General features: G+C 36.3%; 2 protein-coding genes across 2 annotated transcripts in view; both read left to right on the forward strand.

The window, feature by feature from the left end:
• LOC142348733 (prefoldin subunit 1-like) overlaps nt 1-27,714 on the forward strand; it is a 218,590-nt gene that overhangs the window by 75,223 nt on the left and 115,653 nt on the right. The gene's annotated exons all lie outside the window — the stretch shown is intronic.
• The window catches only part of LOC142348219 (ubiquitin carboxyl-terminal hydrolase 32-like), a 146,358-nt gene that overhangs the window by 23,194 nt on the left and 95,450 nt on the right, over nt 1-27,714 (forward strand). The window contains exons 14-24 of the mRNA XM_075399495.1: nt 270-483; nt 6,573-6,780; nt 10,347-10,485; nt 11,037-11,232; nt 15,592-15,726; nt 16,072-16,434; nt 18,872-19,039; nt 19,117-19,416; nt 23,946-24,378; nt 24,765-24,949; nt 26,966-27,404. Of these exons, the coding sequence (XP_075255610.1) occupies nt 270-483; nt 6,573-6,780; nt 10,347-10,485; nt 11,037-11,232; nt 15,592-15,726; nt 16,072-16,434; nt 18,872-19,039; nt 19,117-19,416; nt 23,946-24,378; nt 24,765-24,949; nt 26,966-27,404 (2,780 nt within the window). The remainder of the gene's footprint in view (nt 1-269; nt 484-6,572; nt 6,781-10,346; nt 10,486-11,036; nt 11,233-15,591; nt 15,727-16,071; nt 16,435-18,871; nt 19,040-19,116; nt 19,417-23,945; nt 24,379-24,764; nt 24,950-26,965; nt 27,405-27,714) is intronic.

The raw sequence follows: 27,714 nt of genomic DNA on the forward strand, positions 1-27,714 counted from the left end.
TGTTTGTTTTCGTTAGATTATGTTTCTTCACTGAAGATATGAATTTCTTCACCGATAATGGTATCTGTAGTGTGATGTGACTAGCCCAGCCCTTAAAATTTTTATATATCATTAGCAAAGTGTGTAAATACTGATTATAAGCATTGATAGTTCGTTTTGTTCCAGAGCAGCATAGCTCAAAGTGGTTACAGAGGAGCCGAGTAGTATCTGTATATTAAATCACTATTGACTAACCAGAAATCTGGATTGGCGATTATTTTTCATTTCAGACAGCGTTCTGAGCCAGCAAATGTCGGCTACTTTTGGCGCTGCTCTCAATATGACAACCCCTGTCTTGTCTTCAGCGGCAACTGCCAGCGTTGCAGGAACCCACAGTCACTTGCCGCCCCTCATGCCTCCTGCTAGTCCAATCATTGGTATTCAACGCAGTCCAAACGGGAACTCCAATTACAACAGTGGCAGCAGCAATTACAACAATTCGAGGTGGGTTTTAATGGATGAAAATTTGGATGAATTTTACCAGGATTACGGTGTCACCGAACATTTTAAGCAAAAGGGCTACAGTTTGTATTTTTGAAAATTTTTACGTGCGCAAAACAAAAGTTTCAATTGCTGCAAGTTTGTAGTCGTGTGTGTATTTGTGCTTAATCGTTTTGTTGTTCGGACCCACTTTAATGGGGGAGGAACTATATACTCAAATGGGTTTTTTTGTTCGGTCAATTTTGGCCGATCGATATAATCATCTTAGAGATTTGTGAGTGGTATCATTAGTAAGCCCGTCCAGCGTAGAACATGGAATTAAAAAGATTCTTCAATTTTTGCTTATTACAGGGAGTTATCGAGGTTTTGTGAATAGTAGACGATATTCCGTTGTTTTTGATCTCATTTTTCACATTTTTGCTGAAACAGTTCTCTCGCAAAATTTAGTATATTTTAACGATTTGTCTCATTGTACATTGCATGATTTGTCTCTAGAATTGCTCCTTCTACCACTTTTGATAGAATAAAATCATGCATAAATGAAATTTTTTTGTCCCCCGATTCGCAAATTATCCCTTAATTTTTTCAGAAATTACAATGAAAACAACCAGTTTGTTCTCGGGAGAAAAAGGAAATAGTTCCTGGCAATTCGTGGCTGTGAATCTAAGGACTAGAATGATTTAGTTCAAACTATTACAATCTTTTTTAATAGCCGCACAGCGATAGCTGGGGCTAATATTGGCCTTCTCTTGGTTTTTTACAATTCAAAGAATTTGAATTGTATTGGGGCGCTGTCTTTTTTTTTAAGATCTGTTCACACATTTTCATGATTTTTGAAGTCAAATTGGAGTAGTGATTTTGGTCACGCCGAAACAGGAAATGGAGCGAAAAAGCGAGTGGTTTTGCGGCGTGAATTTTTTTCGCTCTAATTTTAAAGTAGAGTGAGAAAACGGTGTTTGAACAAAAATTCGCTTTCTCGCTAGTGGTTTTTTGTTCACATGCGGCAATTTCACTTTGATTTTTACTGTTTTTTCGATTTTTTGGATCGGATTTTTTTTCTAAATGGTTTTTCCAATCCATTCATAGTCCGTTCTAGGTCTAGTTTTCTGTTTAGTCAATGAAAATTCTTTGAATTGTACGTCAGGACTTGTCCTGCTATGTTTTTTTGTTTCGTCGTCTGACGCTCTTTTTTCGTTTTACATTTGTTCACACAGCAAAGCTGAAAAAGTCAATTTTTCTGAATGACTTCTTCCTCTCACTAACGGCATTTGCGCGCGTGACGTCATTTCTCACTCGCTTTAGCAAAAATGTTTTAAATTATTTGCGTGATTAGATTTTGATCATGCGTGACTTACCTCACTCAATAAAATGACTTTTGCACTTTAAAACTTAAGTTTAATTTGAATTTGTGTAAGGTCAAAGGAACTCATATGTGCAGTAAAGGTCCCTAATAAGAGGCTTCTGTGGAATGAATTTCAACAAGCGTTATTAATTTGTCGCTGAATGTTTTTTACCTAGTTTTTTGAGCGGCGTCGATTTTTTTCAATTTAGATCTGTATCTGTTTCTATCTCTATTATATGGCACGCAGGTCTATTCTTTCGCAACTCTTCCCGCAATCTGCCGGCTATGTTTGAGGTTCTTTTTAAAGCTTTGATTTTTGTTACGACCATATGACGTCACAGCCACTTGTTGTTCTTTCGTTCATGCAATTTCAACTGAATTGCATGTGACGTCCTTTTTCGCTCTTAGTGGAGCGAGTTTTTTTGTTCATGCGCGTGATTAAATTTTTGGTCACACTTGACTTACCTCACTCTCAAAAATGACTTCCTCACTTTGAAATTGACTTTTATTTAATTTAATTCAAAGAGATAAGGTCAAATGGGTGTGTGTCACTCTAAATGAAGGTTATTTGAGATCAGCTAATAGAGGCAGCAATAACTTATACAGATTTTTACTCAAAATATAACAGATCAGCCTTCAATGAAAAGGCAAATTTTTTTGGTCTGTCTTACTGTTTTTTTAGACGGCCGATCTACGAATCTATTGCGGCTATTTTCTGGCAATCTGCCAGCTATGTTTGTTGTTGTACGACATATACCTGATAATGATAGATCTCAATTGCTTCATCAGGACGTATAACTCAGCCTATTTAAAGATTTCAGTTTATAGCTGTTTTTTCTGATGTCTTTCAAAAGATTTTTTAACTGTCTCCTTTTTGCTTTCTTTTTCATCTCCATGTAACTCAATCTCAATAATAAGAAATTTGAACTACTTTTGCTGTTTCTTACATTATTTTCTCAGTTGGTTATATGTTTCGACTGATGACTTCGACCAATCAGTTTCAATGCTTTTTCGGTATTTCTATACTGTTCGTTTTTGGGTTTCTTTTTGTTCTCTTTCCTACGATTTCCTTTTATAAAAAAAGACCAGTTGTTCTTCAGATGAAAAGCAAGTGATGATTTACAGTTCTTGGAGATAACATCTTATAATTATAGTGCCTTGAACACTGTGGCGTCCTTAAATTGTTTGAAGTTTTGGCTTTTGCCTGTGGTTGTTTTTTGTAGTCTCGTGACTTAATCCCATTAATAACAGGCCCAAATGGCTTCCTGAGCTGTACAAGTTAATCCATCTCTTTGTTGAAATCCTATTTGTTATGACTTCAAATATTTGTTCTCAAAAACATATTTGGATTTTTGAGCTCCGCCATTTTTTAATTATTTTTTCGGTCGATTTGTAGGTTTGTCTCTGTAAAAACAAGTCACAGCCCGTTTCAAGTGAGCTATAGTATTATTTTTATGACAGTTTTAGTTTTGAACATTTGTTTCTCGGCTTTGTTACTAGTGTTACTACGAGATTTGATAAAATGTTTGAGATTTTCATAAATCTGTACATTTAAAGGATTTATATTTTCTTTTTAAATTATAACATTAATGGTAGGGCCCTTTGGCTTTAAAGTTTTGCGCAATTGAACATTTTTAATGCTCTTAGTGACAATTTTATGGTTTTAACGGCTTCACTGCCCTTTTCGGGCAAGTTTTAGTTGAACTTTTTAATTTTGCTGTTATTTGTCATTTTAGTCGTATGAGGTACACTGGATACTGACAGGTACACTGGATACTGACGTTTGTACGTTTCAAAAGTACAAACGTGTTTTTGAACTTCGCGCCTTTTGGTCTTTGTCGACCTGTTACCCAGTCGCATTAAAAACAGTTCCCCTATCTTTTCTAATGAAAAGGTCAGTTTTTTTGTTTGGGATTCGAGTATCTGATGCGAGTTTCAATCTTATGATTTTTTCAAATATAGACATCGAGTTTTGGTCGTAATTAATGTTTGATATTTATTTTTTATTATTGTATTTTCTGGTTGTCCTTTTAACGACAAGTTTCATCGGCCTTCTAGCGTGGCATTATTGTATTTCGTTAATGGTTCATTGAAAGATATGTAGACTTTTGAAAATTTTCTATCTTTTCTTTTGGTAGCCAATTAAGTCAAGAATGTGGATGAGCAGGGTCGGAACATTGTGCGTACGCACATTACCGAGCCTCCTTGTTTTGAGTTTAGTTTTTACTTGCTTTCTAGAATACGTTTTTATGGAGTCATGCTTTTTTACACATTAAACAAGCTAAGGTAAATTTTGAAAAGATGTTGTAAAATCAAGGTAAGGTAATCATAACTTGTAACTTAACTTTAAATAGGTTGGCTAGCTATAACGGGAAAGAGCCCAAGTATAAGATTGCTTTCAAATGGTTTCAAATAAAATTAGTAGCAATTATATTCCTACTGCTGGTTTTATGACATTTTTTAATAGCCTCGTCAGCAATTCCAGACGGCTATTATTGCGCTCCTATTTTTTTTTACTTCGTGTAACAGATTTTTGTTTCGTCTTACCCTGACTTGATCGGAATTGACTTTTTCAATGACTTCAGTGACTTCTACTGCTTTACTGTTAAAATTTGTGTTCATGTCGTCATTTCTGCTTTTAGGTTAATTGCGTGACTTACCTCACTCTGAAAAATGACTTCTGAACTCACTTATGGAGCCTTAAATTTTATGAACATATACTAATTAAAGGTCAATAATGTGCATCTAAGTAGTCCCAAACTTATATGCCCTAATTCTTGAGTATTAGAGTCTAGAGTTATAATATCGAATATTATTTTTGAAAAAGCTCTTAAGGTTTTTCCTTGTAGAGCAAATGAGCCTCATAAAAATGACATTCTGAATCTAATCAAAAAGTCTAGTGGTCTATTAAAAAGCTGGTGGTCGACCTGTCTATCCTATTTTTTTTACTTGTTTCAATTCATGGTAGGCCACAAACGTCTATCGCGGCTATTTTCCGGCAATCTGCCGGCTATGTTTTTACTACCGACTTTTCGTTTGATGTTTTTTTTAGGGCTGACCGTTCGATTTATCGTCCTCAAAAATGGTATAAATACAGCTTCTCCCGTAGTCTTACATTTCAAAAAAATGACTTTGAACTCACTTATTGAGCTTTAAATTTTATGAACATTTACTAATTAAAGGTCAATAATGTGCATCTAAGTAGTGCCAAACTTATATGCCCTAATTCCTGAGTAATAGAGTCTGGAGTTTTAATATCGAATATTATTTTTGAAAAAGCTACATTAGGGTTTTTCCTTGTAGAGCAAATGAGTCTCATGAATTTGACAGTCCGAATATAACCTAAAAAGTCTAGTGGTCCCTTAAAACGCTGGTGGTCGATCTGTCAATCTTATTTTTTTTAGTTGTTTCAATTCGTGGTAGGCCACAAGCGTCTATCGCGGCTATTTTCCGGCAATCTGCTGGCTATGTTTGTACTACCTACTTTTCGTTTGATGTTTTTTTTTGGGCTGAACGTTCGATTTATCGTCCTCAAAAATGTTATAAATACAGCTTCTCACCTAGTCTTACAGCTCACTGGTCTCAAATTGTGCGATACAACTGTTTAAGAGACATAAATTGATTATGTGAACGGCAGTTCTTAGAGTTTGACACCCCTCCCACTTAACACCCCCCTCATTTCAGCCGTAACGCTGGGCCCACCTGATTTCATACTCCCCGCCAACCCGCCCCCTCCATCAGTAAAGCTGAAGATAGCCTCCCTAATCTATACGCTAGTCGGTTGACACTTTTTTCGACTTTTTGTTGTCAATGAGATTTTGTTGTCAATTTTGAGTGATGATTTAGTCATGCTGGAGTAATAGTTAGAGCAAAAAAGCGATTAATTTAAGGCGTGCAGGTTTTAATTCTGATTTCAAACGTCAATGGGCAGCTAGTGGTTTTGACTTATTGCTATCTCTTCTAATAAAGCGTTAATGATTTTTCTTTTGATGTCTAGTCGCTTAGTATCATCAATGAAATTTCTCATTATCTTTCTACCGAACGAGGCACAAATAAAAGTAGGGTCAATTCATAGCTTTTAGTTTGTATGACTTTAACATTACTTGTTTTCAATTTATAAGTGTTAATTTTTGAGCTTTGCTCGTATTTGTTTTTCTTGTCTTGTCACTAGGTATTGTTAATTACTAGTCCTGTTGTTTTTTTAATAAGACAAAAAAGGACATACTTAATTGTTTCATTACATAAATACTGATTTTTATAACAAAATAGTGAATTGTCAGTTTTGACCGTACGAGGTTTTGGTGCAAATGGTTGATTCTAGGTTTTGGTGCAACGAGGTTTTGGTGCAAATGTGAGAGTTTGTCTTTTTGTTCAATCGATTAATTGCTTTGAGGTCGAGGCAAAAGTTGTTTATGAGTTATTTGGTGCTTCATCAGGCATGTACTTTCGCAGCTCAATCTTGAATTTGATTTTTAGGCGCACTCTTTTTTCTGTGAACCATTTACGAGGTAGAAGTTAATTTGGATCTAAAATTAAACAATTATACCGGAGTTGATTAGTTTTTTTAAAAATCAAAACCACTAGTGATTATATATTTGATCCTAAAATATACGAGTTGTAGCAAAAGCTATTATAAAGAATGATTTTTTCATGATTGAAGTAATTAGGATTTATGATTTCATTAGTAGTTATTAATATTATGATTTGACATTTTTTGAGCAATTATTTATCTTGATAGTGTAACTTTCAGTGGCCAGTCATCCAACCTCGCACCTACCTCTCCAACCGGCTCTACTGTGAGTACCTCGTCAGTGACTCCAAGTGTTGTGTATAAACGGACATTGACGAAGACTGTCGTCTTATCGCAAGACAACACAATTGCAGATGTGAGGGCGATGTTGATGCTAAAATTGTGTGTTCGCAATGAGGACATGAGATTGTGGCATTTCAAATCAGAGGTGGGTTTTGTTAAACTTAATAGGCGCATATGCGTCATTTGGTCAAAATCAACCAGCCTCCGTTATTAAAACCTGATATGAAATGTTATGCCTCATATTTCGCAACTAGGTACATAGTATATATCAAGTTTGGGGTTTTTGTTGTTTTTAATAGGAACGAAGCCATAGCGAGGCTATTGTTGATCTCATCGTAATTGAGTAATGGTTTTCCAACGGTTTTTCATAGCTGCGGAGCTATAAGCTGAGCGTAGCGATATTGCGGTGCTCTTGGTTTTGTTTCGTAGTCTGACGCCCTTTTTCGTTTTACTCTTGTTCTAGAACATTCTTTCGCTTCACTTTTTCGGCGACTTTGCGTTTGATTTCCTGCTTTCTGCGTGACCTAAATTGCTCTTTCTCAAAATATGTTTGTTGCTAAAACGAAACCGATCGAATGATTAACGGTGACCAGGGCCTGATAGCCGAGTAGTTAATGCTTCAGATTATTACGCCTGGTAATGGGGTTGGAACCTCTCCGTTGTCAAAAATGTTTTGTACACGTAGCCCTATAAAGTTCTCTTTAAAGTGGCCGCGATAACTTTTTCCAACACATATTTCTGTATTCGTTTCTATCCTTTTTTTCGGGGACGAAAGTTTATTTCGCAGCTATTTGGGCAGCCCGGCTATGTTTTCTTTCAGGAGGTACTTTGTTCATGAGGCATTGTGATCTAAAAGAGTTGCTGTTGCTGTGAAGTCGTAAGCTGAGCGTAGCTATATTGCGCTGATACTGGTTTTTGTTTAATAGCCGCACAGCGATAGCTGGGGCTATTATTGGCCTTCTCTTGGCTTTTTTTAATTTCAACGTCAAGATTTTTGTTCACCATATGACGTTACAATCACTTCAAATCTGCTCTTTGTTCATTCGTTCATGCAATTTCAACGCAGTCTTGGCGTCATTTTTTACTCTTAGTTCAGCTTGTTTTTTGTTCATTTGCGTGAGTCACACGTGACTTACCTCTCTCAAAAGTGACTTCCTCACTCTAGAATTGAGTTTTTAAAATTTAATTCAAAGAGATAAGGTGAAGTGAGTGTATGTCACTCATAATTTATACAGAGTCATAATCAAAATAAAACATCTCAACATTTAATGAAGTTTTTTTGTCTTTCCTTTACTATCTTTTTGAGATTGCAGATCTACGAATCTATTGTGACTATTTTCAGGCAATCTGCCAGCTATGTTTTTGTTTTGCCGTCTGATGATCTTATTGGTTTTGTATTTTTTTCTTGTCACAAACCTTCAAAAGAGCCATTGCACTGCTCTTTTGCTACTCATTACAATCCCGATTACGTGATGTCATTTCTTAAACTGCCTTCCTCTGAGATTTTAGCTGATCTGTGTGAATTGTTTAATCATAACTGACTTGCGTCATTCTACCAATGAATTCTAATTTTTTTAAGGTCACTTGAGAGCAATATAACCCACTTTAACCCTTTATAAACTTATATAATATCAATGTTATAAGTAAGTATGACTATCAACATAAAATAACAAAATTATTTTTTTTTAAATGAACGATTTAGTTTGATAACGAGTTTAAAAACCGGCGTCTGCCTCTCAACGGCGTTTTAATAGGGAGCTCTTTTTTCATTCGCTCTACTTCTCAATCTAAGCAAAACTACGCACCAAACTAGATCACTTTTTGACACTTGAAACAAATTGCCGTTTTCCATTTATTTTTGCTTCTGTTTCATTCTCGATGTGCGTCTAACGTGTCAATGGCAGCATTTTTTTGGGAAACTTGTTGGCGTTGTTTTAGTCTTTAAAAGAGTTGGCAACTGCATCAATCCTATAACATATCCGAAATCTATTTCCTACATAAGGGACGTCTGGTGCGGCAATCGGCAGGGTATATTAAAAATGCCCCGATTTACAAGTGTTTACAAAGGGATAAAAAATTTGGATAGTTGGTTGACTGTAAAGTTGGCCGGTTTGAGCTGGTTTTCACACACACAGCAATTAATAAAAATTGTTTTTTCATTAAGTGGGTGGAATTGTTTAACAGTAAACAGTTCAATATAGAGTGTCGATGTTAACAGTAAGTGTTCATTGGAAATCTTTTCTTACATATTTCGCTATTTACCTCTATCACTGCTTTGCTATATTCAAATGCCTCGCAGGCTCTCTTAAGTTTGACATCAAGAGTCCCATCGAAACTCGTAATGGCGGTCTATAATAAACATGGAGATTATCGCAAGAAACAGCAGTTGAACAACATGACAGTTCTTACTACACAACATCTCGACTGCAACCTGCTCTTTCGAAAAGCTTCCACTATGTCTATAATAACTCGAACAAAACCTACGCTCAGTCGAGGACCATCTAGTACGTCAATTAGGACACACAATGACGAAACGATTGTGCTCAATGACAGTGAATTTTAGAAAACTGCGGATCAACATCTGGGTGGATTTTTAAAAATGAGCACAAAAATAAATTTTTTATTACTTAATCCAATTTATTAATTTTTCATTCGACATTTTTAAAGCTAAACTGTTTTAACCCCTTTTTACCAGATTGGGGTGAACTTGCATTTAATACCAAACATGCGCCCTTATGATTTGAATAACAAAAGTGCTTAAACTTTTCACTGCAGTTTTTATACTCACAAATTTAACCTTTTTGTTAATTAAACAAGAATAATAGATTTTGATTAATTAAACAGTTGTTTAAATGAGTACATATAATGCCAATGCCAATTGCAATTGAGTTTGCTATTATAATTAGAGAGAGGGGGAAATATATTTTTGAAAACAGTCGGTCTTTTAGTTAGATCGAGAAATGAACTGTCCGAACACGCTCCGAAGTTCTTACAACAACCGGTCAGGCCTTAGAAAAAAAAAGACTTTGTGTAATAAATTAGAAAGAGACTAAAGTATATTACAGAAACTTTTTGAAAAGGTAATAAAAAATTGAATGGCGCCGAATAATTGGAATTGGTTCCTAGGGTGGTTAGCTTGATCTTGCGCTTATGAATCTAGGTAATCTTGGGAGTGGGAGATATTGCTTTTTTTAAGTTTTAATCCTTTTCTAGAGTGACCCGATCCCATAATTTTTTTGCTCAAAAGCATCTTTTCAAATTGTTTTATTCAAATAAAATAATGCTTTCCAACCGTTGAGTTTTCAGATATTCGCAAAAAACGGGAAACGTTGGAGGATTCTGGTAGCTGTCGTTTTGCCTTATAGCATGTCAAAGAAAAAAAAATTATGCGTTGTAGATCTCGCTGAAAATGATCATTTTTTGAAAGAAATTTGATGTCGGAAAAAAACTATAAAGTCGTCAATAAGGGCGTTGATCCACTTCTTTTAGCGACCCTTAAAAATCACACATTAGTAAAAACATAAAGTTTCAGATTTTTAGTGGTTACTACCAACGTGTGGTACATTTATTATCATTCAGTGATAAAGATAGCAAAAGCTGACCTGACCCAAAACCACGGACACTAGATGCCACAGCACACTTGGACTGATCAATAACATGAAAGATTTAGGTTTTGACAATCTTGAGTCTAATAGTTTCTACCATTTACAGGACTGTCTGATTCTGTTGAATGACGACTCAACAACACTGTTTGAGGCTGGAATTGTAACAGGAGACAATCTGTTAATGGAAATGAGACAAGTGTCTGGGTGGCCAGAACTAGTACTGCAACAGCAACAGATCTCTACAGGTATTCATTTCATTGACTCTGAGTGACATACTCGCGATTCCTAATTTGAATTTGAAGTATAGAATTTGAAAGAATTTGAAATATAGAAATGTTAGAATATAGAATGTAGTAATATATAGAATGTAGAATATAGAAATGTTAGAAATATAGAATTTGAAAAAATTGCTTGTCGTCCGGACAGCGGCCCAAAAACCATGATTGAATGTATTGCTATGATTAGAAAGTTTGGATAAACTAATATGGGCTTGGCGTCACTGTAAACGTCTAGAATTTGGTTTGGGGCATCGAAAAAAGTTCAGACGGTCAGTTGCTGCGTTCACCGCCACCCCCAAAGCACCGATTGACAATGATCAATAATTGATGCGCTACTATCTGTATCTTTATTGTAATGGCTTGCAACTGTTAGGCAATGCCAACTATCAATTACCAAAAAAGGTGCATTAATTTGTGCACACTAATTTGTGAAATAAAAAACCATGTCACGGGAAAAAGTAACAGCTGTTCTGTTGACTCTGAATAATGTTTGTTCGCATATATATTTCGTATTTTAGTTAGTTCAGTGGTGAGTGAGAACCCTGACGGCACACTGTCGCCTAAAGGCAGTCCAATTGAGTCCCGAGCTGGCCAGGCGGGTCTTCACAACATCGGCAACACTTGTTTCATGAACTCAGCTCTTCAGTGTCTAAGCCATACCTATGCACTGACTAGTTACTTCTTGAAGGAGAGGCATTTCTACGAATTGAACATGTTAGAAAATCTTTGTTACATAATATTTTACTCAATATCAAAATACGCAATTTGCCACTCTATTCAATTGTGTTTTTGTTCATTTTTAATTGCCGCCTTAAGCTTCTCAGCCGGCTATTATAGTGGCCCTTTTTATTTTTTTTCAATCCAAGTATTTGGATTGTACTGGTGGACTCTCGAAGAGTTATCTCGGTCGAGTTGTTCTGAAAGAGGATGTAAAAGTCAATGCCACACGTGTTAAGATTTTAGTTGTTAAACAGAATTGAAGAGCCATGAAGAATTGCAAAAGTGATGGTTTTGTTCATACCGGATTTCAAAAGATAAGCGAGAAAAGTTGGTGTGAAAAAATCTACTCTAAGCCAGCGAAATTTTGATCTTGTGTGGCTTTGTCAAAGCAATTCGTTAGTTTCAACTTCAACTTTTTCAGTCATTGGTTTTTATCATCAATATTAACTGGTAAATGTACGTTAGGAAATGTTTTTGAAAATCGGAAGCAAATATAAGATGCAAATTTCAGCTGTTTGGCCATTTTGCTGTTATAGACGCTTTTTCTTCAGTTATTATATTACGCATTAATTTTTAAATAGCCGTCCTCATTTTCTCAGCGGGCTATTATAGAACTCCTATTTTTTTTACTTCGTCGTCGAAGAAAAATTTGTTTCGCTTTACCTCATTTTGTCGACATATTGTGAGAAATCGTTTTAGGCTAGTTTCTATCATCTCTCATTCTGCTCAAAATGCTTTTAGACAGTAGTTATTCAACAAAGCAATTCAAAATGATCAGAGTCAGCATAAAGAATGAAATCAGAAATAGAAACGGGATAAACCCATAGAGCTCAATTTTAGATGCCCGTTACTTGAAGTTTGTCATTATAAATCTTAATTACCATCTCTAATGCTAATTGGTATTAATACTAGCCCCTGTATCCTCTCACTAAGAAATAGGAGTATGTTCAACTGCAAAATGACATCAAAATAGTTTGCACTTTAAAAAATGTTTGCACAAAAATCAATTTTTAATAGCTGCCGTCAGCCTCTCAACAGCTGTTATTTAGGCGCTCTCCTTTTTAATTGCTCTTGAACGTAGTTCATAGCAATTATAGTAAACGTGTGTGTCTTTTTTTATGCAAAATTTTCACTTGACAATTTTGACTTTTCGAGTGACTTTTACGCCCTTGACTTTTTGCGTTTCGCATGATCTAAAATTCCCTCTCAATCACAATTTCAAGCAGCTGAACTCAATTGGCGGCAATTTAATACTAAAATTCAAATGAAATGTGCGCCGAACCTGGTGTCATTTTTTACTTTAAATCTTAATAGTGGTATATGTTAACCTCTAATGTGGTTATTTGAAGCCCACTATAGAACTTCTTAGTCCCATTTAGGCTCCCCTCCTCCCTCTCCCCCCCCCCCGACCGAAACAGGCTGCAATTTATTAGTGCTCCCACTAGTCGTTCAAGAGCAATTGTTCCGACGTTTAGTCGGTTATGTTTTAAATTCGCTTTACCTTTTGATAACATTTTTCGTTTGACATTAGTCACGATTTTCACAGTTTGACTTCTGACTTACCTCACTCACTGTTTCAGCTGAATGGATTTTAAATTCTTTCGTGCATTGAATTACGCAATGTAGTGGTTACGGTCAAGGCAAAATGATCAAAATCAAAAGAAACGGGATAAACATATAAAGCCCGGCCTTTAAGTCATAATGCATTAGGTTATCTAAGTTTGTTAAAGCGATTGATTGCTGGAATTAGTGTCACCGTTAATAGCGTTCAGTTTAAAAGCTGAATTAAGTGTATTTTTGGAATCTAATCGAATATGCAGAATTTGCTCACCAAATAAGAGAACATAAAGTTTTCCGGAGGGGCATTAAGTTTTCTTAGAGCCTTAGTAGACACTGAGTATGCGATTCACCAAAAATGTTTTGGAGACATAAAAAAATTAAATCGAGTCCAGTCAATTTCTGTCAGTTTCTCTCTTAATGTGCGCCAAATGGGTCAACGGTGGCTTTTTTTCGGCAATTTGCCGGCTGTTTCTGACTTCAGAATGACATCAATATAGTTTTGTCCTCATTTTGCCCTTATTTTTTCTGTTCTTTTAACTGCAATCGGGGTTATGCGAATTTATGGCGGATTTTTTCCAGCAATTCACCGGGTATGGTTGCATCTTTATTGCTCTCAAACGAAATTTGTTACCATTTTATTAGTCCTGTGGTCTTATTGTATGCAATTTTTTGTTTGTCCGATTTTTCGTCTGTTCCTTTTGGCTTTTCGTCCTTAAAATGGTGATAAACAGATGACGTCCGGAGGGGCATTAAGTTTTCTTAGAGCCTTAGTAGACACTGAGTATGCGATTCACCAAAAATGTTTTGGAGACATAAAAAAATTAAATCGAGTTCAGGTTTAACGGCTTTTAATTGCCCTTGAACGAAGTTAATAGCAATTATTGTAAACGTGTTGGTCTTTTTTTCACGCAAATTTTTTGCTTGACCATTTTGCGTTTTTTCTTCTAGAACATTCTTTGACTTCTCAAGTGACCTTTTCACGCTTTTGCTCATTTTTGAGTGATCTATATTGCTCTCACTCTGAAGTAAAGCTTGTTGCTTATGTAAAATCGGTTGCAGCTGAGCAGTAAGCAGGGTCTGGTAGTCGAGTGGTGCGTGCATGTGGTTAAGAATCGGGAGGTCAATGGTTCGAATCCCAGTGGGGTCGAAATTGTTTCTACCTGCCTCGTTCGAGAGCAATTGTTTCGACATTTTTTGGTTTGTTTAGTTTTTTGTAGATATTATTGATATTCTCGGTCTTTGAATCAAAAACAGTTATTATCTGGCAGTCTGTGATCAAAACATTAGAATGTATTTTTGTGTCATTTACGTGTAATTAGAAATTTTGGATACAGATTTCAAACCTCTCATCTTAAAATGACTCGTTTACGTTAGTTGATGCAAAAGCTAACTGAGGTTATCACTCTGATTTCAAGTTATTGGAGAGGTAAATTTTAGAAGCAAATCTTAAGAGATTCGATACAAATTTTGGGTCTTTTCCGTCTGTGCCCCCAAGCTCTGTGGGTGCAGATTTTTTGCAACCCCAAGACGCACGTGCCACGTGTTTCCATAATTTTTTACTATGTAATGACACGCGTGTTTTCTGTAATGGGGGTGCATTATGTACTGGGACGTCAAATGACTACTATAAGTCAAATGGAAAGTGCGCCGAAATTAGTTTCATTGTTTTTTACTTTAAATTTCATTTATGATTATTGATAGCCGCCTCAGCGTCTCAACCGGCTATTATAGCGCTCCTATTTTTGTTTTTTTACAATTCAACGAATTTGAATTGTATTGGGGAGCTGTCTTTTTTTAAGATCTTTTCACACATTTTCATGATTTTTGAAGTCAAATTGGAGTAGTGATTCTGGTCACGCCGAAAAAGGAAGTGGAGCGGAAAAGCAAGTGGTTTTGCGGCGTGACTTTATTTCGCTCTAATTTTGAAGTAGAGTGAGAAAACGGTGTTTGAACAAAAATTCGCTGTCTCACTAGTGGTTTTTTGCTCGTCGTACTAATTTTTTTTCGCTTTACCTCAGTTCACGGCTCGTTCAACATTTTGCGTGAAACCTTTTTGACTTCTCTAGGCTAGTTCACTGCTCTCTCATTCTGCTAAAAGTGTTTTTAGACAACAGTTGGCCAGCAAAGCAATTCAAAATGAACAGACTACTATCAAAAAACGAAATCAGATATAGAAACGGGATAAACCCATAAAGCCCAATTTTATATGCCAGTTACTCGAGCTTTGTTTTTAGTTACCTTTTCTAATGCTTAATTGGTATTGATACTAGCCCCTGTGTCGTCTCACTACGAGACAGAAGTATGTTCAGCTCCAAATTGACATCAAAAAAGTTTGCACTTTAAAATTTTTTGTGTACAGAAATCATTTTTTTCCATTAATTTTTTTCCATCCGATCCCAATCTTGGTTATAGGAATCAACGGCGGCTATTTTTCGGCAATCTGCCGGGTATGTTTATAGTGGTATATAATAATCTTCAATGGCGTCGTGGATTTCATTTTGTGGCTGAGCAGCTTTCTTAGAGCCTTACGCCTTAATAGTCTATATGTATGCAATTCACGGAGATATAAATTCATTCACCCCCCCCCCCCCCCCCCCACCTGAGTTACCCATCACCACTCCCCGTTCACCCTCCTCCATTTGGCGATTTGGACCCTCACTCTACACACCTCCCTAATGCTAGCATCGCTCGGCGGTCGTTTGAGAGCAATTCGCCGACATCGCTCGCTGTGTTTCTACGTTTTGAACCTGGCTAATTTTTTCTACGCGACATTATTTTTCGCGACATTTTTAGGAGCAGCAGAGATGGTGCTCAGGGACAGGTGGCTCTGTGCTATGGTCATTTGATAGAACAGCTGTGGAATGAGGAGAATCACGTGACCACGGCTATCAGACCAGCTGTCATCCGGGAGTGTATCATCAAACACAGGTGACAATTATACACGAACAGATCCTCATCTCTTCCTACCTCTTCTGAAAATGTCATTGTGGGTAATTTGGTTTTAAAAGTTGTGGACAGTATTTAATTTACATCAAATTCTTGTAGCATTACTATTCGGCTAGTTTTTATGCAGTATGTTCATTACTGTAAATGTATAGTTCATTTTTTGAAATGCTTTTCAAAACGAGGAGTAGAAGGGGGGGTGTTGGAACAGTGGAAACCTTTGAGGTACATTACTTATTTAACGCTTGCCCCTGTTAAACATTCAATAACCCACTCGATAAAGCCTTGTTCTGTTTTCTAATTTTTACAGCTGAATATTTTACTTGTTAGGTCCCAATTTAACAACTCAAACCAACACGACGCTCAGGAAATGCTGGAAGCGGTGCTAGACCTTCTACACGAAGACCTGAACCGAGTCTTAGATTCTAAGTCTTACCAAGCTTTGAACGAGGCTGAAGGTCGCCACGACTCGGACGTTGCCGAGGAGCAATGGAGTGCCCATATCAAAAACAATAATTCCGTCATCTGTGATTTGTTCACGGGTCAAATGCAATCGAAGATTACGTGTTGTAATTGTGGCCGCACAACGTCTAAGTTTGATGTGTTCAATGTGTTGTCCTTGTCAATACCTTCAGACCAGCTCACAATTGTGTATATATTGCTGCAGAAACTGGATGGGACCCCGCCCACACGGTAAGAACCAATACTGTGACTCATCAGCCCCCCCCCCCCCCCCCCCCCCCCCGTGGCTACGTTCAAACAACCGATCGCTAAGAACAAGGACTTTTATACTAATTTTAACAATTTTTTTCAAGATTTTTGAAAATTTTTGTCATTTTTGAGTTGTTTCAGCCCTAGGTGTCAAAGAACCTCCTCTAGCGTTTTGTATTAGCTTACTGCATGGCTTCTAGTGGTAGTGGAATGGTTTCAACATTTTAACATCACCAATTTTAGCATTTTTTGACAAAACCTGCAAATGTTTTCAATTTTTTGATTTTTCATTAATCGCGTTTTTCCAGACGCAGGGGCCAGATAACGTCCTTAAGGGTTTGATGATATGTTAATGAAAAAATTTATTTGACATGGAATAACTTTCAATTTTTTGATATGACAAATTTTAGCGATTTTTTTGAAAAAAACTTGTATTTTAAAGTTTTGATCTTTGTTATTTTTTAGGATTCTCCAGCCCCAAGAGCCACATAAACTGCTCTAGGGTTTGATAATAGGTTACTGCATAGCTTCTAAATATAATGAAATGCTTTTCAAGATTTTAATATCAGCAATTTTTTTAAAAACATTTGCAATTTTTTCAAGTTTTTTGAATCTTTGATTTTTCCGGGACCAGGGTCCTAGGCACCTCCTCCATGGTTTGATGATAAGCTGTCGCATAGTTTTTAGAGTTGATGGAATGGTTATCCAGCTTCAGCATTTTTTTGGTAAAATTCATTTTCAAATTTTTGGAAAATTATTTTCATACGGTAAGTATATGGATCTTTATGAGCCAGTGAAGCTATTTAAAGCTTGAAATAGGGTTACTGGATAGTCTCTTAAGACATTAAATTGGCTTTGAAGATTTTAGTATCTTGAATTTTTACAAGATTTTGTTAATATTTTCATTTATCAAAATTATTGAATATTTTTGTCTTTTTCTGAGTTTAACGATCATTACTGGCCAACGAAGCTTTTCAAGTCTTGCAGATGGGTTACTTGACATAACTCCGGAGAAAAAAAATAGTTTTGAACATTTTCACTGCAAAATCGGGAATCTTTATTTAAATTTTGCAGTTTCCAAATTTTTAAAGTATCAGTTTTTTATTTGATTTATTTACTAACAAGGCTAGAAAGTTGCAGAGTCAAATAAAGCTAAAGCTAGCCTCACTAAACCGTGGGTAGCCACTGACAAAGCCAACCGCTCGCCGGTCGTTTGAGAGCAATTCGCCCGACGTTAGTCGGTTATGTTTGTTTTTAATTGCTCTTGAACGAAGTTCGTAGCAGTTATTGTAAATGTGTGTCTTTTTATTACTCGAAGAGGAGTATTGAGATTCTACAGGTTTTTCTTTAGCAGAAAGCCGGTTTGTTCATGACTTGAATTTCGGCTTCTTTCTGTTCGAGCATTTACCTCCATATTTGATTGTTGACTTCTGTTTTAGAACATTGGACTTTAACAGTAGCTTCGTTCGTAATGTATTGTGATAAGGAACTGCTGGTAATGTTCAAGGTCAAGAGGTCATTTTGAGATTTTTTGTTCCTATTTAAGTCTCCCCTAATTATCTAAACTACAGCACACAACCCCCCCCCCCACCCAACGCCTATCTACCCCCACCTACCCCCCCCCCCCCCAACTACCCTAGCACTATCCACCTCCCCAACGTATCTACGCACCCACCCACCTACCTTTCCCCCCCCCCCCCACCCAACCACCTACCTACCCCCGCCCCAACTTACCCCCCACCTCCCCCTACCCCCCAAACTACCCCCTCCCTTCACCTAACGACCCCCCCCCCCCAACTACCCCAGCGCTACCCACCTCCCCAACCTATCTACCCACCTAGCTCCCCTCGCACCTAAAAAATTGTCGGCATTTTTAAAACACTTTAATGTGGTTTGTTGGGCTACTTTTGTTTTTTTCTCATGTCTATTTTGATGTTCTGATTTCGGTAAGGTTAGGTTAGAGATTATAATGCACGACTATTCGAGTTTTTTCCGGTATTCTACCGGCTATGTTGTATGCAAAATTTTTGCTTGACGGTTTTGACTTTTCGAGTGACTTTTACGCCCTTGACTTTTTGCGTTTCGCTTGATCTAAAATTCTCTCTCAATCACAGATTCAAGCAGTTCAACTCAATCGGGGGCAATTTAATACTAAAAGTCAAATAAAAAGTGCGCCGAAACTGGTGCCATTTTTTACTTTAAATCTTAATAGTTAATAGTATTATATGTTAACCTCTAATGTGGTTATTTGAAGCTCACTATTGGACTTCTTAGTACCATTATTTTGGCTCCCCCCGGGCAGGCTGCTATTGATTAGAGCTCCCACTAGTCGTTCGAGAGCAATTCTTCCGACGTTTAGTCGGTTATGTTTTTTGCTCGAAATCTTTTTTTAAAATTTTGTTTTTTTGTTTTGTTTCAGGTACGCTTTAAGAGTGTCCAAATCGTCTACTTACGCTTCCCTTAAAAGTGACTTTGCTCCCATTTGCAACTTGTCTAGTGCGGAGATTCTCTTCTTCGAGACTAACAACAGACTACTCTATCTTCTCAGTGTGCCTGGCAACCAGATTGATGACAACCTCAAAATCAGGTTAGATTTATGCTAACTTGATAAGGGCGAATAATGACAGAAACAATTCCCTTTTTACGATCCAATTCGTGTTTTAGAAGCCATGCCTACGTGAACTCATCTCTGTTGGCCTTCCAGACCATTCCCTCTTCATTTGCTTCTGAAGAGGAGGATGAAGAAAGGTGTGATCAACCCTTGTCCCAAAATGGGCGTGAGACCCCTGATAACACGACCCCTCTATTAATTGAGACACCCTCTTCTGTGTCCAACGACAGCCTGGTCGAAATGGCCAACGGGGCTGATGGGGGTGAGGGTGGCGGGAATGACCAACTTAATTGTGTAATAGAGGGAAAGGGTGCTTCTAATGATGGTGCTAACAGCGACATAAATGGAGAAATGTAAGTGTTTGTTAATAGCCGCCCTCATCTTCTCAGCCGGCTATTATAGCGCTCCTATTTTTTTTTTACAATTCAAAGAATTTGAATTGTATTGGGGCGCTGTCTTTTTTTACGACTCGAAGAGGAGTATTGGTTTTCGTACGGTTTTTTTTTACCGGAAGTACTATTCGTTCAGACGATGTATTGACCTAAAGGCGAAAGCTAGTAAAATTGCAGTGTGAACTAATTTTTTCTGAGCGAGAGAAGTTTTTTGATCATGCGCTGCGTTTAGTGAATGACTTTTTGACATTGAAAAGTAGTTTTTGACTGAATGGCACATATAGATAACCGTTTTTAGCCGTTTTTTCGTCTAAGTGGCCTAGTTTTTTGCTTGTAATTTGGTTTTTTGTAGAAATAATTTTTAATCGATGCTATGTTGAAATGTAAACCCCGGAAATTGATAGCACAGTATTTTGCATAGCCTGAAATTGCGTTTCAAATGCGAAATTGGCACATATTTCTTGATTTTTTAGTTAATTTTTGGCTTTTTTATTTATTAATTTCTTCATTTTTGGATCTTTTAGCTGTTTTTTTGTCAAAAATCAGTTAATATGGCAACTTCCCTTTGATAATTTATATACCCAATGCCTCTTTCTACCTCGATGTAATTTTGTTTCATAAAATTGTACATTTGCTAATCCGATTTTCGTAGTTTTTTGCCAATTTTTTTCAGTTTTTTGTTTAATAGCCGCACAGCGATAGCTGGGGCTATTATTGGCCGTCTCTTGGTTTTTTTTTATTTCGTCGTCATGATTTTTGTTACGACCATATGACGTCACAGCCACTTTTTGTTCATTCGTTCATGCAATTTCAACTGAATTGCATGTGTGACGTCATTTTTCGCTTTTAGTGGAGCGAGTTTTTTTGTTCATGCGCGTGATTTAATTTTTGGTCACACTTGACTTACCTCACTCTCAAAAATGACTTCCTCACTTTGAAATTGACTTTTATTTACTTTAATTCAAAGAGATAAGGTCAAATGGGTTTGTGTCACTCTAAATGAAGGTTATTTGAGATCAGCTAATAGAGGCAGCAATAACTTATACCAATTTTTAATCAAAATATAACAGATCAGCCTTAATGAAAAGACGAATTTTTTTGGTCTGTCTTTTTTACTGTTTTTTTAGACTGCCGGTCTACAAATCTATTGCGGCTATTTTCTGGCAATCTGCCAGCTATGTTTGTTTTTTTCCTTTTAATTACTCGAAATAGTATTTTGGGGAACATGAAGGACTTTAATTTCGTTTCAATAAAATTTCAATCATTTTTTGGTGTTAAGTTTATGAAGAACAGATAATTTTTTTCATAAATGCAGTCTTAAATATTTTTTGACCACTTTTTTTGCAAAATGTTTCATTGTTTCGTATGTCTGAATTCTGCTTTTTCTTGTTTTATTCTGTTCAGCAAGTTGGATTTTTGTCTCGAATGACTCGTTGTCTTTTCTATGTCTCGAATGCTGATCAATAAAATGTACTCGTTTTTCTTGATTTTTTTAAATTTGATTTTTAACTTTCAAAAATCACGAATTGGTCTTTTTGTTACGGTGTTCCTAACATTATGTCCATATTCTTCACTTTTCCGCTTGTATAATTCTAGTTTTGTCCTGGCACCTACTTTTGTATTCGTTATATTGATTTTTTCAGTTGTTAAAAAATTGATTGAATTCAGCTTTTTCTTAGATCTTGGTTTCTTCGGTTTGCAATTGATTTAATTCAAAATAAGGCAGCACTGGGAGTTTGTTAAAAAATCTTTTCCGACATTTCGTTTTATTACTATTCATTGCAATTTTCTTCCGGGCTTGGTATTGTTTTTAGACGATTGTTTACCTTTGAATATTATTCTGTTGCTTTTGTTTTTCTATGATTAATTTAATTTTTGAATTAGTATGAAATCGTGTTGTCTAGCATATATACAACAAGGAAGAATCATGTATTATTTTTGTCTTAATTGCCGTGACTAGAATTCTTATCGTAGTGGTTCTCTGATTCTTGAGTTTGAGCACTCTTTTTTGAATAATTTTGACTTTCCTGTCTTTTTTGATAAGTTTTTGTCTGCCGTTTGCTTTCGCGATCTTTTTGAGATTAGTATCATTAATTATCTGAGGGCAATTGATGGCCCTGTCAGCTTTGTCAGGCTATCAGTTTTTTGACCATCCTAAAAATTTCGGACTTTTTTAACGTTACCAAACGTTTTCAGTAATAAAATTTTGCTGCATTTTCTCTTGGTGACAGTGGTTTAAATTTCACCGATTTTTAGATCAAACCCGCGGAGGTAACGAGTTAATGGTTTAATACAAAAGGTAATGGCTTCAGTTTTTTTGTAAAGTTTTGGTGCTTCGAGTCGCTTCCGGAATTCTTCCGGCTATGTTTTTTTTTTAAGATCTGTTCACACATTTTCATGATTTTTGAAGTCAAATTGGAGTAGTGATTTTGGTCACGCCGAACCAGGAAATAGAGCGAAAAAGCGAGTAGTTTTGCGGCGTGAATTTGTTTCGCTCTAATTTTAAAGTAGAGTGCGAAAATGGTGTTTGAACAAAAATGCGGTTTCTCGGTAGTGGTTTTTGTTCACATGCGGCAATTTCACTCTGATTTTTACTGTTTTTTCGATTTTTTGGACCGGATTTTTTTCTAAATGGTTTTCCCAATCCTTTCACAGCTCATTCTAGGCCTAGTTTTTTGTTTGATTTAAATTTTTATTTCTCGCTAGTGGTTTTTTGTTCACATGCTGAATTTTGACATTGATTTTCTGTTTTTTTGGTTTTTTTATCTCATTTTTTTATAAAATGGTTTTCTCAGTTCACTCATAGTTCATTTTAGGTCTAGTTTTTCTGTTTAGTCAATGAAAATTCTTTGAATTGTACGTCAGGACTTGTCCTGCTATGTTTTTTTTAAGGTCTTCACACATTTTCATGATTTTTGAAGTCAAATTGGAGTAGTGATTTTTGTCACGCCGAAACAGGAAATGGAGCGAAAAAGCGAGTGGTTTTGCGGCGTGAAATTTTTTCGCTCTAATTTTAAAGTAGAGTGAGAATACGGTGTTTGAACAAAAATTCGCTTTATCGGTAGTGGTTTTTTGTTCACCTGCGGCAATTTCACTTTGATTTTTACTGTTTTTTCGATTTTTTGGATCGGATTTTTTTTCTAAATGGTTTTTCCAAACCATTCATAGTACGTTCTAAGTCTAGTTTTTTATTTAGTCAATGAAAATTCTTTGAATTGTACGTCAGGACTTATCCTGCTATGTTTTTTTACTTCGTCGAATAAAAAAATGTTTCGCTTTACCTCATTTTGCCGCCTTTTCAACATTTAGCGTGAAATCTTTTTGACTTCTCTAGGCTAGTTTCTCTCTTCTCTCATTCTGCTGAAAGTGATTTTGAACATCAGTTGCTCAGCAAAGCAAATCAAAATGAACAGAGTTAGTACAAAAATGGATGTCAGAAATAGAAACGGGATAAACCCATAAAGCCCAATTTTAGATGCCCGCTATTTGAACGTCGTTTCTATAAGTCTTATTTACCATCTCTAATGCTTATTTTTATTGATAGTAGCCCCTGTAGCCTCTCTCTATGAAACAGAAGTATGTTCAACTACGAAATGCCATCAAAATAAATCGGACTTAAAAAAATGTTTTTGTACAAAAATCTTTTTTTTTCAGTATCTTCTGTTATTTCAATCCCAATCATGCTTATTGGAATCAACGGCGGCTATTTTTCGGCAATCTGCCGGGTATGTTTGAATAATTTGTCTCTAGAATTGCTCCCTCTACCACTTTTGGTAGAATAAATCGTGCATAAATGAAATTTTTTGGTCCCCCGATTCGGAAATTATCCATTAATTTGTTCAGAAATTACAATGAAAACAACCAGTTTGTTCTCGGGAGAAAAAGGAAATAGTTCCTGGCAATTCGTGGCTGTAAATGTAAGGACTAGAATGATTTAGTTCACATTATGAGAATCTTTTTATAGGATTTGTTTAAAATTTGATTTTGGCTTAAAATGGTAGTGTGTCCGTTTAAATCCCGTCGCGAATATTGATCAAAATAATCTAGAAGTTAATAATAATAATAATAATAATAATAATAATAATAATAATAATAATAATAATAATAATAATAATAGTTCCTGTGTAATCGCAGCGGAACAGCATTAGGCCTACAGTAGCCTGTTCTCAGCTGTACCTTTTCTTATTTTTACCCACATTTCAGACTGATCTTTTTATGAGCAGAATTGCCCTTTTGTGGTGACTATAGCCACTTTTTTTTGCGTCTGAAACTTCCACGTGGTACCATCATTTCAGCCAGCATTGGTTAGGCTATGGTAAACCTGAAGCTATGGTTAAGTAAGAGCTCATCCTTACACAGACAGCTTCACGGAGGCAGGGGATTGAACTCTCAATCATTGGCGTGTGAAGCACACACCTTACCTCTCGGCTATTATTTGGGTCAATTTATTTTCTGAAAGCTCTGCTTTTTCCAGAAAGATTTGTTTTCAGGAGTTCGTTGTCAATCGGAAACGGTGAATTGAACGGTCGAATAGAAACTATTATAACTAATGGAGAGTATCAGCCAGTATCGGAATCAAAACCAGCAAACAGTAATTCCTCACCAGCAATAACTTCTTTGTATATAAGCGAACCTGATCAGAACTCAACTGCAGCTGAACATTTAAATGGCAGTTGTTCTACGATAACACCCAATGAGACATTATGTAATGGAGAAATCTCTTCTGAAGAGTCAGCGAATTATAGCAGGTTAAAATGCCCTTCTAACGAATCTCAGAATAACAGTCTTAACCAGACTTGTGCTTCAAAAACGGATTCGTTGAGCCCAAACCCGGCTTTGTCTTTGACCCCTAGTTCCAGTGGTTACGCGTCGGATACCTGGAGGCAGGAATCGCTGTTCTTGTTTGGAGTCCACTGTAAACAGGTAATGTAAAGACTCCGTGGGTTTCTTTGTGTTGAAGATTTGCTAAAATTGATCTAGTAATTGATCAGTTGAAAGGTAATGCAAAGTCTATGTAACTAGTAACTAGGAATTACGCATAGACAAATCTCTTAGATGTTGTTGCTTAACTGTCTTTAAACGTCAACGATTCTAGATTATTTAATTTTACTAGAAAGCTGTGAAAACTAAAACTAGGGACCTTAAAAAAGTGCCGTCTTTTAATCAAGTAGTACAATATCATAAACAACTGGTTTTGAGCTACAATATGTTTTAATTTGAATTTGCTGAAGTAGATAGGACTGATGAAGTGATTGTGATTGCCCAGCATTTCCTTGGGTGCGGTTTTCAATTTTATTTTTGGATTTCAGACTCCGAATTCGACCTACTTTCTGTGGCATAACCGAACAAAGTCCACCTTGTTTGGTCGTCCTATTCTGATTCCACTTGTGATTGGGTGGACTAATGCTGACATCTACGCTCAGGTGGAATCACAGGTAGCAAGATGCGTGTCCAGTTCTTCAATCGACTCCAGAGCCAATCACGCGAAAGATTGGTAAGTCCGTTATACAATTGCAGACATCGAGTGAAATGGCAGACAGCGAAGGGGGTGGGTTTGATGTTAGGGAGAGGAAGGTTTGGGTGCCTCGTTTGAAGAAAGATTAGTGTGAGCATCGACTTATATCCAATATTGGAAGATGCCGGTCGAGCCGAACGGGCGCAGAGCAGAATGACATAAAATGAGGTTGAAAGCCGAAGATTTCCGTGCTGTGATTGGAACTCATTACTTATTACTTTAATACATTTTTTGCCAATCAATTTAAACCAATCAGATCATTTGGCCAATCAAATTTCAGCATTCGGCTCTGATTCTCATTTTTATAGCTGCCAAGCTGTAAGCTGAGTGGAGCTATATTGCGGTGCTCTTGGTTTTTTTGGTTTTCTTAAGGTTTTTTTTACCGGAAGTACTATTCGTTCGGACGCCGTTTTGACCTAAAAGCGAAAGTGAGATAAATTGCCATGTGAACTAATTTTTTCTGAGCGAGAGAAGTTTTTTTGATCATGCGCTGCGTTTAGTGAATGACTTTTTGACTTGAAAAGTAGTTTTTGACTGAATGGCACATATAGATAACCGTTTTTAGACGTTTTTCCGTCTAAGTGGCCCATATTTTTCACTTATTAATTATAATTGTATTTTTTCCGGCCCTGGTATTGTTCTTAAACGGTTTTTTGCCTTTAAATATTACTCTGTTGCTTTTCTATGATTATTTTAATATTCGAATTAGTTTGAAATCATTTTGTCTAACATATATACAACAAGGAAGAAGTATATGTTGTTTTTGTCTTGAGTGATGAGAAATCTAACTGTAGTAGTTTTCTGATTCTCAACTTTGAGCAATTCTCTTTGAAAAATTTAACTCAAATTCTAAGTTATTATTATTATCTGCCGTTTGCTTTCGCGATCTTTTTGAGATTAGAATCATGAAATAATTGATGGCAGTTGATAGCCCTGTCAGCTTTTTCAGCCTATCAATGTTTTGACTATCTCAATTATTTTGCACTTAACGTTACCAAACGTTTTTAATAATAATTATTTTTGCGGCATTTTGTTTCTCTTGGCGAGTGGTTTATATTTCACCAACTTTTAGATCAGTCCGGGGGGTGGGGTGGGGGGGGTAATGAGTTTATGGTTTAATAAAAAAAGTAATGGCTTCAGCTGCAAGTAGGGTTTTTTGTGTCAAGTTCTGGCGCTTCGATTTTCTGAATGACTTCTTCCTTTCACCAACTGCTTTTGCGCGCGTGACGTCATTTCTCACTCTCTCTAGCAAAAGTTTTTTACGTGATTAGATTTTGATCATAAGTGACTTACCTCACTCACTAAAATGACTTTTGCACTTTGAAATTTAAGTTTATTTTGAATTAGTTCAAGGTCAAAAGAAACTCATATGTGTAATAAGGGTCCCTAATGAAAAGGCTTCTGAGCAATGAATTTTATCAAGCTTTATTAATTTATCTTTTAATTTTATACATAGCTTTTTGAGCGGCGTTGATAAATTTTTCGACTTATATCTGTATCTGTTTCTATCTCTATCATACGGCACGCAAGTCTATTCGTTCGCAGCTATTCCGGCAATCTACCGGCTATGTTTTCTCATTCGGCTCTGGGCCTGTTCTGCTCTAATTCCTATCTCCCCAATATTGACAACAAATTGTGAACTATTTAAAACATTTTTTGAAATGTTTAGAGAAATTTAACTTCACATTTTATTGACAAAGTTGATAAATTGCAGCAGGCATCTGTAAAATTGAAAATCTGGTTGAATAATCGTGACCTCCTCTGTCTTTATTTGGAAAATGGAAACAATGCAAAAATTTGTAAAGATCGATGAGAACAACCAATAACAATAACCATCGAGGATTAAAAAATAGTTTCTATAACAAAATTTAAAGCACCGAAGCAAAACCAACAAATTTAGCCCAAATGTACAACAATGGCAATTAACGATTCTCAAAAGACAATGCTGAGTTTTTATCTTGTCTGAAAAAAAATTGTTGCTGAAATTTTTTTAAGTGATGAAGTGCTTTCACGCAACGGGAGCTACCCTTTCATTCTACGCAAAGTTGCTATTGTGCCGAACACTCCAAACACAACAGCTGGTAATGGATTCCAGACATTTTCCAACCAGAGCTACCCAACTCAAAGCTATTCTCTGCGATGCTGGAATTGCCCTTGGTTTAACGTTTGTCGTGGCTGTCCTTTAGAAGTGTCCGATGAAATATTCGAACATCCTCCAAACTTACAGTCCAGCATTTCAACCAATCACAATTCAGTTCAAAATAGTATATCCAACCAGACCTGTTCGCCAGTGCAGAACAACATTAATACAAGCAATGGAACATATCAAGCTAAAGTTGAGTGGGCTAATCATCCGCAGAATACAGTTTTTGTTATTGTGATTGAATGGGAACCCACAATTATTCACCTCCGCTTCAACTTTGCAGCCGAAAACGTGAGTTTCATATTATTAATAGCCTCGTCAGCAATTTCAGGCGCCTATTATTGCGCTCCTAATTTTTTTTTTACAATTCAAAGAATTTGAATTGTATTGGGGCGCTGTGTTTTTTTAAGATGTGTTGCAGTGCCCTATTGTCAAACCATAAAGGAGATTCCCGGGCCCCTGAAGCTGGAAAAACTCAAAAAAAAACAAAAAATTCAAAAAACTTATTATTTTTGTCTCGCGAAAGGCCTTCATCAACTTCTAAAAACTTCAACGTAAGACTAATCAAACAAAAAACTCAAAAACATAAAAAAACATAAAA

This window comes from Convolutriloba macropyga, chromosome 10 (assembly GCF_964194025.1).
Source record: "Convolutriloba macropyga chromosome 10, txConMacr16.3, whole genome shotgun sequence".
NCBI classification, from domain to species: domain Eukaryota; kingdom Metazoa; phylum Xenacoelomorpha; order Acoela; family Convolutidae; genus Convolutriloba; species Convolutriloba macropyga.